Source organism: Panthera onca, chromosome C1 (genome assembly GCF_046562875.1).
Source record: "Panthera onca isolate mPanOnc1 chromosome C1, mPanOnc1 haplotype 2, whole genome shotgun sequence".
Lineage (NCBI taxonomy): Eukaryota > Metazoa > Chordata > Mammalia > Carnivora > Felidae > Panthera > Panthera onca.
In genome coordinates this window covers 220,987,309-221,001,777 of record NC_138346.1, presented here as the reverse complement: position 1 = coordinate 221,001,777, position 14,469 = coordinate 220,987,309, and the positions used below count along the sequence as shown (strand labels likewise).

Sequence of the window (14,469 nt, the reverse complement as noted above, 5' to 3'; positions counted from 1 at the left end):
CAGAAGTGTGGCTGGGCTGGGGTTCGGGTCCTCCGCCCCCTCGCGAGGTCTCCCAGGGTCCTCAGGTGCTCAAAATCATATCGGCGGGCACCACGGGAAGCTGAGGATACTTCGGGCCGGGCCGTGAGCCGAAGACAGCCCGGTCTCTGCGTCCCCGCGCCCACTCCGGGCTCTCGCGCCCTCTGCCGGGTCCCACGGAGGCCCTGAGAAACACGGGCCAAGTGCATGCAGGTGCTGGCGTGAAGGCGGGAGTGCTCGCGTGAACACGTGTATGTGCTGCTGACGGCAACAGCGGAGGTCAGCGTGGGCAGCGGTGCACTCGCGCGTGTGCATAGAGGTACCCAGGCAAGGTGCTTCTGGTAGCAGGTGAAGAGATCCCCCGATCCCCACCCCTGCATCTGTGGATCCAACCAGCCTGGGGTCCTCTGTGAACCACGGGAGACTCAGAGCAGTGCCTCTTGGGTTGTGGAGGGTACAACCACACGCTGCTCCCACTGGAGGTAAAGGATCTCCCGCGCCTTCCCCGCCCCCCCCCCCCCCCCGCCCCGCCTCCGTCCCAGGAGGACAACTTGAGGCCACTAGAGGGAGTCCCACATTGGCCAGAGTGAGGAACAGGATAGTCCCCAGGACAGAACCCAAGAGTGATGTTGAGGGGGATGCCCCTCCTGGTGTGTCCCCAGCACTCCCCCTGAAGCTGGCTGGAGCTTGGGTTCTGCCATCTGCCTAGTCATGGCTGTCCTTGGAGGGTGGACCAGCACAGGAGAAAGCCCATCAGTCCACCACTGACTGGCGGGGCCAGACTGAAGAAGGTAAGTCCCTGAGCCCAGGCTGGGGACCACCCCTGGGTCAGCCTGGGCCAAGGGTGCTGACCTCCATTCCCCTGCGCTCTGACAGGGAGAGCGGGCAGGGATCTGTGAGGTTGACCTCCACTTAACAAAGCCTGCGCTTTCTCCCCTTGGGGCTCCGTTTCCCCAGAGGTAATCTGAGGATACTGCGCAGTATGGCCTTGGATGAAGGGTCTGCCATGGCTCTCTGCTGGGTTTCTAGGGAAGGAGGAAGATAGTCCCCACCCGAGAGCTCACCAGTGGCCCAGCATCCCGCAGGCCGGATATAAATGACTGCTGGTCACGTACATGCAGGGGGTCTGACGCCCCATCCGCGCTTTGGCCCCCCCAAGCCTTTCTTTCTCACCAGACTGCCCAAGTCATAGGACACTGGTAGCTGGAGGCTAGAGACAATTCCAGAGTGGATTCTGATGTGGTCAGGCTGGCGCACAGCAAGGAGGGGTGAGTCCGTGGTCAGAGCAGTGCAGCTACTGTGGGGCTAGGGGTCACTAGGCTGAGAGGGAGGCCCATTATCAAGCAAGCCACAGCCCCTTGGCCCAGCCTCGCTCCCTGCCTTTGCCACTGTGGGACCCTTGCAGCTGTGTGGTGAGAAAACAGCCATTCTGAGGTGCTGTCTAGGCATTTCCAGCAAGACAAGCCTGCTCACACTGAGTCCAGACATTTAGCTAAGAACCCAAGCTTAGGGTGTCCACCACAAACTCCTGCCTCGTGTTTCCCTAGGCGCCTTTTAAACTGGCCGTTCAGAATTGAGCCTACAAAAAATGAGTGACCCCTGCCCCAGCCACGTTATAAGTAAGGGGCGTATGGCACCCTGCAGTCTCTCTTCTGCTCTCTCCTGATCTGGGATAGAGAACTGCCCTCCCCCTGCTCACTGCACCCCTGTTCTAGGATCTGGAAGTAACAAATCTTTTGACTTCCTTTGTGTGAGTGTACTGAAACTGTGCCTTCCCCAAAGTAGCCCTGGGGTTTTCACGTCCCCAGAGTGGGAGCTCAGATGCCAAGTTACCTGCGGACTCCATGTGGGTGGCTTGTGCACCCTAATGTAGACAGTCATAAACTGCACATTTTTATTTAAGAGAGAGCGCGTGCGCAAGTGAGTGAGGAGAGAGAGAGAATCCCACAAGGGGCAGAGAGAAGCGGGGCTCGTGCTCACCCGAGGTGGGGCCCAAACTCACAAACCATGAGATCATGACCTGAGCCAAAGTCAGATGCTTAACCTACTGAGCCACCCGGGCGCCCTAAGCTGCATGTTACTGACACACCACCTCCGGTTTCCAGCCCTTGCTGCCCTGGGGGAGTTTTAGAGGAGGGGGGCATGTTTGGAGAAACACAGTCCTCTTCCTCCTGCAGCCCCCTCCCCTCCCCCTCACAAGTGTCCTACCTTTGGTGCCCACTCCTGCTTCCCCCCTCTTTACCCTCACACATCGAATCCCATTTTGGCATCTGCTTTCTCAGAGGGCTGTCCTCTGAGTGCATCCTGGCTCTCCTCCTCCGTGTCCAAATAAACCCTCAGAAGAGAGCTGAAATTCCTTCACGACCGACCAGGAATAGTGCCATAGGATTGACCTTGATGTGGCTCTTCCCAGGGTACCTGGACTCAGACCTTCCACTCAAAGAAATGGGCAGTGACAGCAGGGCTTCAGATGAAGGAAAGCATTTTGAGGTTCCCAAAGCCCAGACTCTGCCCCCGGGACATAAAGCAGGAGCCACAGAGGCATGCATACCCGGGCTGAGTCTAAAAATCATGTGGTCTTTATTGTGATGATGGCAGTTTCCTAGGAGGAGCAAATGTGGGGTGTTGGGAGTGGCAACACAAGCCACTCTAGAACCATCTTTACCCTTCCCCTGTCCTCAGCCAAAACAGGCCGAAGGAGGTCCCAGCCCCAGACTCCAGCCCAGGGAGGGGCTGTGGGAGTGGGGTCAGGGTCAAAAGTCACACGGAGCCCAGTGACTGTCAAGGCAATTTGGGCGGAAGGCAGAGAAGGGGCCCCTGCGCAGCCCCAAGTACCCCAACACAGAGCAGAGGGGAATTAGCCTGGGGCCTGGAGTGTGCAATCCTCAGATCCCAGCCTTAGGGTCCCCCTAAAAGGGGTGAAGGAGGGGTGGGGGTGCTAGTCCTGAGGCTGATCTGAGCACCGAGCCCCAGCCCACAGCGCCGGAGGCCAGGAGAGCCCAAAGGGTTGGTGAACATCGGTGGGGTCTGGGCTGTGCCTGGGGAGGGGGGGGCAGGACCACCAGTGGGTGTGGGAGCCAGTAGGCACCTGAGGGCTGCTGCATGGAGCAGAGTCCCAGAGAGCCCCCCTGCTGCTCCTGGGAGAGGAGTCCAGAGGCAGCCTTGCTCTGTGCCGGTCGAGGCCAAGTTCCAGAACAGCGGGACCAGCCGCTGAAGGGTGTAGGGTGAGCCACATGAGGGTCAGGAGGTCATCCTCCAAGACGGGAGTCGGCAGGGCTACTGGCCCAGCCAGGAGCCCAGGGTCACCTTATTTGCAGTACTCCTTCCTGAACTCTGGAAGCCAAGGGGGACAGGTGGGGTAAACACAAGGCAGACATCCAGCAGGACCGCCCAGGGACTCCTGCCCCCCCGGCCGGGGGGGGGGGGGTGTTGGCTAGTGAGCGTGGGTGAGGTGAGGTACCAGCCCCGCCCTCCTAGCCACTCACCTTTGTCCAAGTCAATGTACTTGGCGGGCAGTGGGCTGTGGGCCAGCTCAGCCCTCTCCTTCAGGATGTTGTTTTTGTAATCTGGTGTAGGCAAAGAGCAGGCTGAGCCTCCTCGCCCCGCCCCCCGCGGGGCTGTGCTTCCCCTAGCCCAGGCCTGGAGCCACAGTCTGTCTTGGTTCTGGGGCCCCCCTCACCTAGTTGGATATCCTCACTCCTGTAAAGAGCCTGGTCTCCTGTGGCCACGGCAAACTCTGCCATGTTCACATCCTTCCTGGAGGTGCGAGGGTGGTGGGTGGTTAGAGCAGGCGGTGGGGTGGAGGGGGGTGGGGGGGTTCTGGTCCCCAGGAGAGCCTGGAGGGGACACTCACCCCTTTGGCTTCCCTGACTTCTTGTCCGAGTATTCGTAGCCTGGGGAGGGAGACTCGAGTTGGGTGCCGTCTCGCCCCCTCCCCAGCTCCCTAGGCCCTGAGGGGCCTTCCCATCCCCGCCCACCCCACATCCCGCTTCTGGTCGGGAAAGGCTTGCTGGCTCTGGCCTCACCCCTGCTCCGGAGAGCCCCAGCTCACCTCCGCGGCGGCGCTGGCGGGTGGCCAGGATGACGGCGATGAACAGCAGAATGAAGAGGAGCAGCGTGGCCAGCACGTAGCCCAGCTGCTGGAAGAAGTGGGCCCGGCCCTCGGGGACGATGACGTTGATGACGCTGCGGCCGCGCACCAGCGTGGGATCTGCACGGGGCCGTACGGGGAAGGCGTCAGGGAGCGCGCGGCACGACCCGCCGAGCGTGCACCGGGTCCGGGTCCCAGGAAGGGACAGCCGGCCGCGGCCCACGGTGGGGCCCCCACGGGGGGGGGGGGGGCTCCCCTCGCCAGACACCCAGGGCCCGGGGTTGGGGCGGGGAGGGGCCACGCGGCACCTGGGCCAGGGGCACCGCTGTGGCTGGAACCGTTGCCCGGCGAGTCCCGCGGGGGCGGCTCAGCGACCGGCTCGGTGACCGTCAGGTGGAAGATGCGGCGCTCGTGCAGGCCGCAGTAGTGGTGGTGCAGGTGGCAGGAGTAGGTGCCCTCGTCGGCGGGCTCCAGCGGCTCGATGCGCAGCGAGAAGTCGCCGCGCGCGAAGGCGTCCGCCCCCACCGCCACGCGGTCGCGCAGGAAGGGCGGCGCGTAGGCGCGGCGCTCACCCGAGGCGTACAGGTCCAGCAGGCGGTCGGCGCGGTCGTGCGGCACCCCGGGCGGCTGCCGGTCCCAGTGCACCACCTGCTGCGCCTCCTCCAGGTGCCGGTCGGTCCACACGTGCGCCCGGTTCACGCAGGTCAGCAGCGCGGGCGCGCCGCGCTCCACCACCAGCACCTCCTTCTCGCCGTCCCAGTGCGCGCCGGCCGCCCGGGCTGGGGGTGCAGGTGCGGGTCAGCGCGCGCGGGCGGGGAGGGGGCCGGCGGGGGGCGCGGGCGGGGGCGGGCGCACTCACGGTTGTCCGTGACCTGGAGGCGTATGGCCAGGGTCTCGTACAGGTGGCAGTAATGGTGGTGCAGGTTGCAGGTGTACAGCCCCTCGTCTGCCTCCTCCACCGCTGCGGACCCGAGAGAAAACCCAGCGGTGGGGTGCGCGGCCGGCCCGCGGCCCCGCGGCCCCTGCGACCCCCGCCGCGCGCCCCAGGCTCCTTACCGCGGATGAGCAGCGAGAAATTGCCGTCGTGGAAGGCGGAGAGCGGCAGCAGGAGGCGGCCGCGGTCGCGCGGCTCGTACACGCGCTGCTCGCCCGCGGAGTACATGTCTACGAGCCGGCGGGCCGGGCCGCCGCCCGGGCCGCCGCTGAGGTCCCAGTGGACCACGCGCTGGCGGTCGTGCAGCCGGTCCTGGGTCCACACCATTCTCGGGCTCTGGCAGCGCAGCACCGCCAGGGCGCCGGCCGCCCAGCTCACGGTGGACTCGGACACCACGGAGCTGGTGGCTGGCGCCGGCCCTGAGGGCACTGGTGGGGAGGAGGAGTCAGGGGGAGGGAAGGACCCGAGGGGATGGTATAGGGTGGGTCTGGCACGAGGGAGGGGGTGGTCACTAACCTGAGGACAGAAGCACAGCGGAGCCTAGAAGAAGAGGAGAGTCACACTGGGGGAGGGGGAGCGCAACCTGAACCTTTACACGCCCCCGTCATCCACCCGTCATCCACCCGGCCCAGGGCCGTCACACTTGGATCCCTGCGTCCCTCTATAGTCCCTGCCAGGTGGGTGTTAATGAACACCTGCCTCACAGGTGGGGATAAAGTCAGGAGGGCCAGGCCAAGTGGGCGGAGGGGGGTCTCCTTTAGCCCCGCATGAGGGAGGCACCCCTCCCACGGCCCCCCCCCCCCCCACCCAGTCCTCACAGCCACCTCCCTGGGCTGTGGCACAGCACTTGCCCTTCTGGGGCTGGACGGTGGGGCCGGCTCTGGAGTGTGCGTGTGTGTGTGTGTGTGTGTGACCAACAGCCCCCCTCAGGAATGGTGGCCACTGTCACCATCACTGCAGCAAGGCCCCCAGAGCACCAAAGCCTGATACCCAAGCTGGTTTGGGGGGGAGGGGGCTCCTGCACGTTCATATCCCACGTGGTAGGTGCACCTGCCGAGGGCCATGCCACACGAGCCCTCAAGGGTTCTCAGACAGCTGGGAGCCCTGCCCCGCACCCAGTTCTCAGGGTCGGAGCCCCCTCAGCCTTTCCGAAGGGCAGAGGTCCAAAGCACGAGCGGCTGGACCGTCCGCACCCCACCAGCAAGTTCCTGCTCCAGAGATGGGCTGAGCGCCCAGGACCAGGAGGAATGTGCCGGGTCAGCAGGCCAGCCCAGGAGGCGGGCTCAGGGGGCCTGGGAGCCAGGGGGCGTCCGGAACAGACCCTGTGAGCCGCACCACTCCCAGGCCCCCTAAATCCCCAACCTACTCCTTTTCTGGCCACTGGGAGAAGTGCAGACCTGAGGAGCTTCCTGGAAGAGTGGGGTGCAGGAGGGACCCCAGCGAGAGGCGCCCACCACCTCAGCCTCTGGCTCCCTAATCCGTGTGAGGGAAAGTTCTGGTGGAGATCCAACATAAATCCTCACACCCTCCCGGGTCCTGGGGGGGCCCTTATCCTGGCGAGCTTCTCCCTCGAGGCCCCCCAGACCAGCCCCTTCCCGGCAGGGTGGGAGTGTCCCACCCCTCTGCACTCAAGCTCGGACTGGAGGCTTTGCCCAGAATGGAAACTCCCGAAGACCCGCCTGTGCTCCCACCCCGGACCCTCACCCACCCCGCACTCACTCTGCAGAAGCAACAGTTCCCAGAGCAGGACTTGAGACCGTAGCTCCATGGCGCCCGCCTGGCCCGCCTGCCTGGCTTTGTCTCACTTCTGCTCCAACTCTCCAGAAAAACAGCCCGGCCCCCTCCCCCTCCTTAGCACCCGCCATGACATCACGGAGCCCTGGGCCGGGTCGACAGTCTGCAGACCGCCCCCTCTGGCTCTAGCTGGCCCCTAGTCTTCCCCGAATCCTGGTCTGGCCTGGTGGGGAGGGGTAGGAGCATGGTCACTGTGTCCGACAAGGTGAGGGGAATCTGAGCAGCCATCCGGCCTGGGGATGGCTCAGGCCCTGGGAGGATGGGGGGGGGGGGGCAGTAGCCCAGCCCTTAGAGGGGCAGGAGGGCTGAGGGCATGGCCCTAATGCTGTGGGGGCGGCTGTGACATAAGAGGCCCTTCTGGGGCTGCTGCAGAGCTGGGGTTCTGGGGCGTGCTTCACCTCCCTTCCACCTCTGTAGGAGGACCCTGGCCCAGGGGGTTCCCCTACGTGGACAGCCTGGCCGTCCCCTCCGTGCCTGCTGTGGCGTTCCAGGCATCCTGGGGCTTGGGGACCCCCAAGGAGCCCCAGCTGCCAGACCTACAGCTCTTCCCCTTAGCCTCCTGGGGGGAGGGGGCGCTGCACATATTCACATAAGAGAACAGGAACACCAGCCCAGGAGCTTCAGGACAGCACAGTGGGCCCTGCTCTTCCTCAGTCATCTCTACCACCCAGAGGAGCCTGCCAGGGCATGAGGGTGGGGACCCTGAGCACTGAGCGCCCAGCGTTTGAGCAGCCCCTCCCCCCTGGCCTGCACACCCCTGCCCCCCCCCATCTGCCCACCATCAAGGGCAGACCTTGGTGTCCCTGAAACCAAACCCTGGGTAAGATACTCCCTGGAGCACCTCCTCCTTGCCCGGGGGGGGGGGCGGGTACTGGGAGCCTGCCCCCCGGAAAGCACAAATTTGAAGCTCTGGGAAAAATTACCAAGTCACGTAAACAAATGCAAAATAACAGAGCACACACTGTGTACCAAACCCACTCTTTCTAGTTAAGCAAACCTCAAAAAGAGAAAAAAAGGAAGAAAAAATCCAAACAACCGCAAAAACTCCACAGTGCATTTTTTAGACTGCCCATTTGAATAGAATTATGGTCACGGGCATCAGTTCCTGGTGGCTGGCATCTCACCCTTGAACCCTGTCCTGGTCCCCAAGTCCTCAGAGTAGCAAGAAACCCAGCCCAACCAGACTCTTAGGCTCCAGGTCAGCTGGGGAGACTGCCACTGCCACGGAGGGAGTGAGGGCCACGACAAGGGGGACCAGCCACGAGGGTGTGAAGAGGGCCCCCCCAACCCAGACCTAATGAACCCATTTCCTCAGCAAGACCCAGGCCCCCGGGGGGTTGGAGCCCCTTTTCCAAACTGGAATCAGAGCTTGTCCTGGCCCCAGCCCCTCCCTGGGCCTTTCATTCTGGAAAAACAAGCCCGCCTGGCTGGCCTTGAGGCCTGGCCTCTCCTCCTGTTTTTTTAACTGGTTTATATTAGCTGGTGACCTCCCTTCTCTGGGCCCCGCCCATGTCTCTCCATCTCTGTCCCCCATTCCCGCCTCTGTCTGCCGGGCTGCCTCTCCCCCACAGAGGGAAGGTGTCCAGGCAGTGCTGGAGGGAGACAGAAATGGCCCAGGGCTGGTCCCTCTGTCTGGGAGGGGACAAGGGGGTAGGGGGCAGCTCCAGCCCTGAGCCGGGAGCCGGTGGGCGCCCTCCTGTTCCCAACAGGTTCCCTGGCCTCAGGCCCTGCACACTGAGGTCCAGCGGGGCCCTCGAGGTCTGGACTCAGCCCTCAGCTCGGCCCAAGTGCAGAAGTCTGAGGGGGCCACCCCCGGGGGGAAGCTGACCCCCCACGCACCCTGGGCAAGAAGGGACAGAGGCAGCGGAGGGCTGCAAACCCCTTTCCCTGCCCTCTCTGCTTGAGGCCAGCAAAACCAAAGTCAGCGGCAAAGGGCCGCTGCCCACCCCTCCACCCCCGCTCTTGGCAGGAAATAGCCACAGATGAGAGCAGAGAGCCAGCAGGCCACGTGCCCCTCCCCCGGCAGAGGCTTGAGGCCTCCCGCTCCTTCACAAGTGCCTGTGGGTTGCTCATTTCCCGGCGTCGCCCGCACTCCATTTTCCCTCGGGAAGGGAACCGACCAGGACAAAACCAACCCACGGACATCACCTTGGTCCCACCCTGAACTCTGGCCGATCCCCCAGCCAGCCCGGAGGCCCAGACCCACCGCCCCTCTCCTCGGAGGCGTGGCTGGACGAGGCCGGGGTCAGTCACTCAGCCTGACAGACTCAGCTTCTGCCTCTTCCTCCGAGGACTCAGACATTCCAGGCGGCCCGGCTCACTGGGAGGAGAAACCACAGGCACTCAGAGCCGCCACCAGCCGCGACCAGACACAGAGACACGTGCTCACACCCACCAATAATGTCACGCAACAAATATTTGCTGAGCGCCTACTGTGTGCCAGGGCACTGCGAGTTGCTGGAGGGAGGCAGACGGACGGCAGGTCCTCCCACTGACAAATAAGGTTGTCTTCATCTCTGGGAGAAGTGCTGTCTGGAGACGAAAACGGGGCAGGGTCTTCCTCCGTGGGACCGGCCGGGATGGCCTCTGATGGAGGGACACGCACAGGTAAATGTCCTTCCAGGCGGGCGGCGCCTGGGGAACCACCTCCCAGGGGAGAGAGCAGCGCCTCGCACAGACAGGGAGGTCCGTGAGGGCTGCAGTCTGGCTCTCATGGGGGGGCCCGCAGGGTCTAAGCGAGGTGGGTGTGGTCCAGACGGCTCAGGGCTGGGGGGATTGACGTGAACACACAAGGAAAACAGCCCGGCTGGAGCCAGGTGGTGTGTCGAGCTGTAAGGTTCGGTCCCCCCCGTGTCCTGTCTCCCTCAGCGTGGGCAGGAGCGGCGACAAGGCTGGAAGAGTCCTTTGCACCCCCGTGACGACATGCTGGGATGTCACTGTCTGCCGGTCGCCATCACGGCGGCTGTCGCGTGAAAGGGCCCTCGGAAGGGACCGCGGGGCTGCCCCCGGGCAACTAGCCGAGAAGAAAATGGACCTCAGTCCCGCGGCGCCCCCGGAATGAGCGCGGGGGAGGACGCCGAGGGCCCAGAAGCCACGCGTCCGGGCGTGTGGGCCATGGGAGCTGTGTGACGAGTCTCCCGTGCCACGCTGCTAACCTGTGGCCGTGCGCGGCACAGCACTGGACGGCCAAGGCAGCGGGCTCCCGGCACAGGGCGGGGGCGGGGCCTACGGCAGCACGAGGCACAAGTTTCACAAGGAAGAGCGACTGGTGTCCGGTCTGGGACTGGCCGCTGGCCGCAGGGATGGTGCGGGCAGACCCCAAGGCTGCTCGGGAGCTGCGTCCACGTGTGAGCGACGCGAGCTCTCCCAGCGCCGCAGCCAGCCTCTGCCGGTTCTGACCAGCTCCGGGGAGGGGCCGCTTGCACGCGTGCTGGTCCCTCCCCCCGAGGCGCAGCGGTTTGCCCCACGGTCACGTCTCACGCCACGAGGGAGGCAGTAGACTCGCACAGCCTGGGCGTCCCTCAGGAGAGCCGGTGACCCCGAGGAACAGACCGTGAGCTGCCTTCTCGTGAGGACCGTGGGCCGGATGGCCCGTCGAGACGGGGCCGGGACATCGTCCAGGCATCGAGACACCGTGATCTGAAAATACAGACAAACTATGGAAATACAGAAACCTTGCTTCAGGGACCAGCCAACGCTTTCGTCCCGAGAAAATGTCAAGCGACCGGGACCACAGATTTTACTAGTCACGGTCAGCCCCCCGATCAGCGGTTTCCTGGCGTGGCATCGTTAGTGGGGTGCTGTCCTCGCTCGGCTTCCTCGGTCTGTGGCGGCCCTGCCAACCAGCCGATGATGCGCAGAAGCCTATTTATTCTATGGTTTGTAAGCCTCGGGCTCCAAGCCACGTCCGTAAACGGCGTCTCCTGTCGTGCTGGGGTCGTTTCTGTACTGTCCTCACAGGCCATCAGTTTCGAAGCCAGGAACCAAGAACCGATGATCTGGCTCTAGCGGATTCCACGTGCGGCGCCTCTGACTGTGGGGGTGACCTCCGCCTGCGAGATCCCCATGTCCCCCCACATCTCCAGCGAGCCGGGAAGGGACGCTCTGTCCTTGGGGACGGCTGGGCGGGCAGGCTGCGGAGCGGCCTCCAGTGCGTGTCCCGGCTCCTCGAGGACATGGTTGCTTCCCGGGCCCGACCGAGGGAAATAAATCTGCCTTTAAATGTGACATTGCCACCACCATCCCGTCCCCCAGGACAGGCCGTGGGGCCACGCACGGGAGCCCTGCGCACATCTCTGCTCTGCACTCGGTGTTGGCCTCTCCCGTGTGTCCGGCTGGGCTGGGTGGGCCGGTGGCGTCGTGCCCACGACGCACGGTCCCTCGGCCATCCTGAAGCCTTGACTTGACCACAGTGATCTTCCTGGAGTGCTCTCAACAGGGACACCGGCGCCCGCCTCCCTCTGCATTGCCCGCCGTGGGCTCCGCAGCCTGGGGGGCTCCCATCACTGCGTGTGCCCAGCACCCCCACCTGCACCCACAGCCGGGGCCGCCGCTCACTCTGCTTCGTCATGGGGACCTGGGACTAAGCCGAATGTGTTCCCAGCCCGTCTTCTTGGAGCTTCGGTGGGGACCAGCCTGACACTGAAAGGAGGGGCCCCAAAGAGGCTGAGTCTGGATGAGAGGGATGCTCTTCCTCATCCAGAGAGGAAGCAACTGGTGCGGAGGGGCCCCGGAGCCCTGATGTGGCCCCCGGGGACAGTGTGGCACGCGTCCCCGGCTGTGGTCATATGACAGCTTGTCCAAGGAGATTGTTTCGTACGGCATCGCCAGCCAAGAGTCCCTGAAACAGCCTGTCATAAACGGGCCCTCTTGATCTTTCTTGCAGAAACATCCGCGTCGGATTTGCAGTTGGCAGCAGGGCAGTATGAGGAGAGCAGGAAGCATCGCAGCTGACGGGGCGGCCGGCGCATCCGAAGGTCAGAGAGCGGAGCCCGTCTTCAGCTGTAACATACCTTCCAAGGGTTTGATCAACAATCACTCTGAGAGCAAGAACCGATGAGGAGCTTGGAGGGCACGAGAAACTGCCAGGGGCTTTCTGCTCACCTCACGGGGTCCTGATTGTCACTGACGGGCAAGGGCACCAAAACACGCCTACCGTGCGGGTCCCACCCGTGGGCGTCAACGTGCGACGTTGCTCAAACGTAGCAGTAATGATGGCATTCCTTTTTTTTTTTTTTTTTTAATTTTTAAATTTATTTATTTATTTATTTTTAATGTTTTATTTATTTTTGAGAAAGAGAAAGACAGAGCATGAGTGGGGGAGGGGCAGCGAGAGAGACACAGAATCCGAAGCAGGCTCCAGGCTCTGAGCTGTCAGCGCAGAGCCCGACGCGGGGCTCGAACCCACGAACCGTGAGATCACGACCTGAGCCCAAGTCGGACGCTTAACCGACGGAGCCGCCCAGGCGCCCCACTTTCTCTTTATTATGTACACACTCTCTCAGTTTAACAACATTCCTTTACCTTTGTGTGAGTGCACGTTCAGAAACATTTATATTGTAGATAACATATTTAAATGGTCAGCTTCAGGTTATCTGCACTCAAGTGCGTATGCAACACAGCACAGATACCACGTTGACTTTACCATCCAAACAACACCTAATGCGAAAAGAACAAATGTTTTTCTATCGTGATCACTATTTCTGTAGTCTCGATCTTTGGGAATTCCAATATATATCCAGATATTTCTTATAGCCTTTGATGCATAACCAACCACCTTAAAACTACAACATGAGGCTGAGTAGGGGGCCCAAGGGATTTCTTAAGAGGAAGAGAGCCCTGCTGTACGTTACCGTGAGGGTGCATAAGCGACACTGTGTGTTTACTGAGACCCGAGGAACCACACAGTTCTGTGAACCTCAAGACAGACGCGTTTTTAAAAACTCGTCTAGGAAGTTGGGAGAATCAGAAAGTGACAGAAACAAGCAAGCAAAGGACATTAGGAGTGAAAGGAGCTCAGTGGAGGGGGTGGGGAGTGGAGGGGGAGGGGAGGAGGTGGGGGAGGGGAGGGGAGGGACTGGGGGTGGGCAGCGCTGGCCTAAGTTAAGGTAAGAGTCTGCACTACCACAGGAGAGGAAGTGCACACAGCCCCGCCCTCGAGCCGACAGAGCTGTCCCCTGCGGGTTAGGGTCAGGGTTATCCGTTCCGACGCGTACAATGAGGCAAGCGGGTGGTGGCGGCCAGTGGCGGCCGGGTCCGTCACTACTTGGGGGTTAAGGAAGGAGAGGAGGCTACAGTGCGCCGTGGGGCCATGGATTGCTGCTGGAGACGCCCGTATCAGCTCATGTCCCGAGCGGTGTGCACACAGGTGCACGTGAAGCATAGAGCCGTGTCTACGCGTGGGTCGGTACACATACGCGCATTTTCTAGCTCTGCATTCGGGAGGCAGCAAGCCCACCCCTTAGATCCTGGTCCCTAAGACCATTTTCCAACAAAGGAATCGGGGTTCCTTGAAGAAATGGCTTATTTTAGGACCGGGGGAGGAAATACACGAGATAAGCCTGGAGAACCCGTGGTGCCAAAAAGCAAGCAAGTGCTAAGGGACCAACAAGAATGATGGGGTCAAAGGGCACAGGAGCCAAAGCTGGGGCCAGTGCGGCAAGAAAGTCAGTCAAGTTCGTTGCATCGTCATCCAAATAGAAAGACAACATCCCCGCGTCCGTGCTGATTAAATAAAGGCAGGAGAGTCCCAGATCATTTATGCGGCCAAAGCAGAAAGTAGCCGGCAGCGGCCCAGCCCTCACCACGCGGCGTGGTGCGGGAGGGATCTGACCTGTGTCCGTGATCTTCTGCTCACGATTCTGCGGGTCAGGAATTCCGGCAGGACAGCTTGTCTGCCCCACGTGGCGCCGGGTGGGATGGGGCGACCGGGGCTGGAGGGTCCAGACGGCTTCATTCTGGCACCCGGGGCCTCAGAGGGGGCATCGGCTGGATCTTCTCTCCACGGGGCCCCGTCTCTCTCTACGTGGCCCTCTCTGTCCGTGGGGCCCCTTCTCTCCGCTCACCTGGTTCTCAGCAACCTAGCCCAGGCCTCCTTCCACTGACGGAAGCTGCCGGGCCCCCAAGGCCCAAGCTCGGCAGCTTCCACACTGGGGCCAGAGCGGGTCACGCGGAGGGAGGCAGACGCCACTTTCGGTAGAACGAGCAGCAGAGTCACGATGCCCAGCAGCATGTGTGCAGGGAAGGGGACACTGTTGTGACACCGTCAAAGATAATATACCACGGGACGTGAGAGATACGTGGCATAATGAAGTGCAAATAATTCAGAGCACTGGCGTTTACAAGAAGACATCTTTAATGATAGAGAGCACTTATTTTCATAGGATAGAAACATACATGTGTACGTTTACATGACCTTAAATAAATAACAAGTTTTATTTATTTTGAGAAAGAGAGAGAGAGAGAGAGCACGGGAGGGGCAAAGAGAGAGACACACACAGAATCCGAAGCAGGTTCCAGGCTCCAAGCTGTCAGCACAGAGCCCAACGCAGGGCTCGAACTCACAGACCTTGAGATCATGACGTGAGCCGAAGTTGGCCACTTAGACCAACTGAGCCACCCAGGCACCCCCAGG

At 62.1% G+C, this 14,469-nt stretch overlaps 1 protein-coding gene and 1 long non-coding RNA gene across 2 annotated transcripts; one reads left to right on the top strand and one right to left on the bottom strand.

The window, feature by feature from the left end:
• Positions 1-2,575: 2,575 nt before the first annotated feature.
• On the bottom strand, positions 2,576-6,881 carry MXRA8 (matrix remodeling associated 8). Its single transcript, XM_060625336.3, has 10 exons — positions 6,762-6,881; positions 5,559-5,582; positions 5,165-5,470; positions 4,968-5,069; positions 4,417-4,887; positions 4,070-4,228; positions 3,872-3,911; positions 3,698-3,774; positions 3,504-3,584; positions 2,576-3,351 (listed from the first exon to the last, which is right to left on the bottom strand). Exons 1-10 carry the CDS (start codon positions 6,808-6,810, stop codon positions 3,326-3,328), a joined length of 1,335 nt encoding a protein of 444 aa, XP_060481319.1. The 5' UTR covers positions 6,811-6,881; the 3' UTR covers positions 2,576-3,325.
• Positions 6,882-6,994: 113 nt separating this feature from the next.
• On the top strand, positions 6,995-12,069 carry LOC132672967 (uncharacterized). Its single transcript, XR_009607806.3, has 2 exons — positions 6,995-9,443; positions 11,722-12,069. It is a non-coding gene; the product is annotated as an uncharacterized LOC132672967 (long non-coding RNA).
• The last annotated feature ends 2,400 nt before the right edge of the window (positions 12,070-14,469 follow it).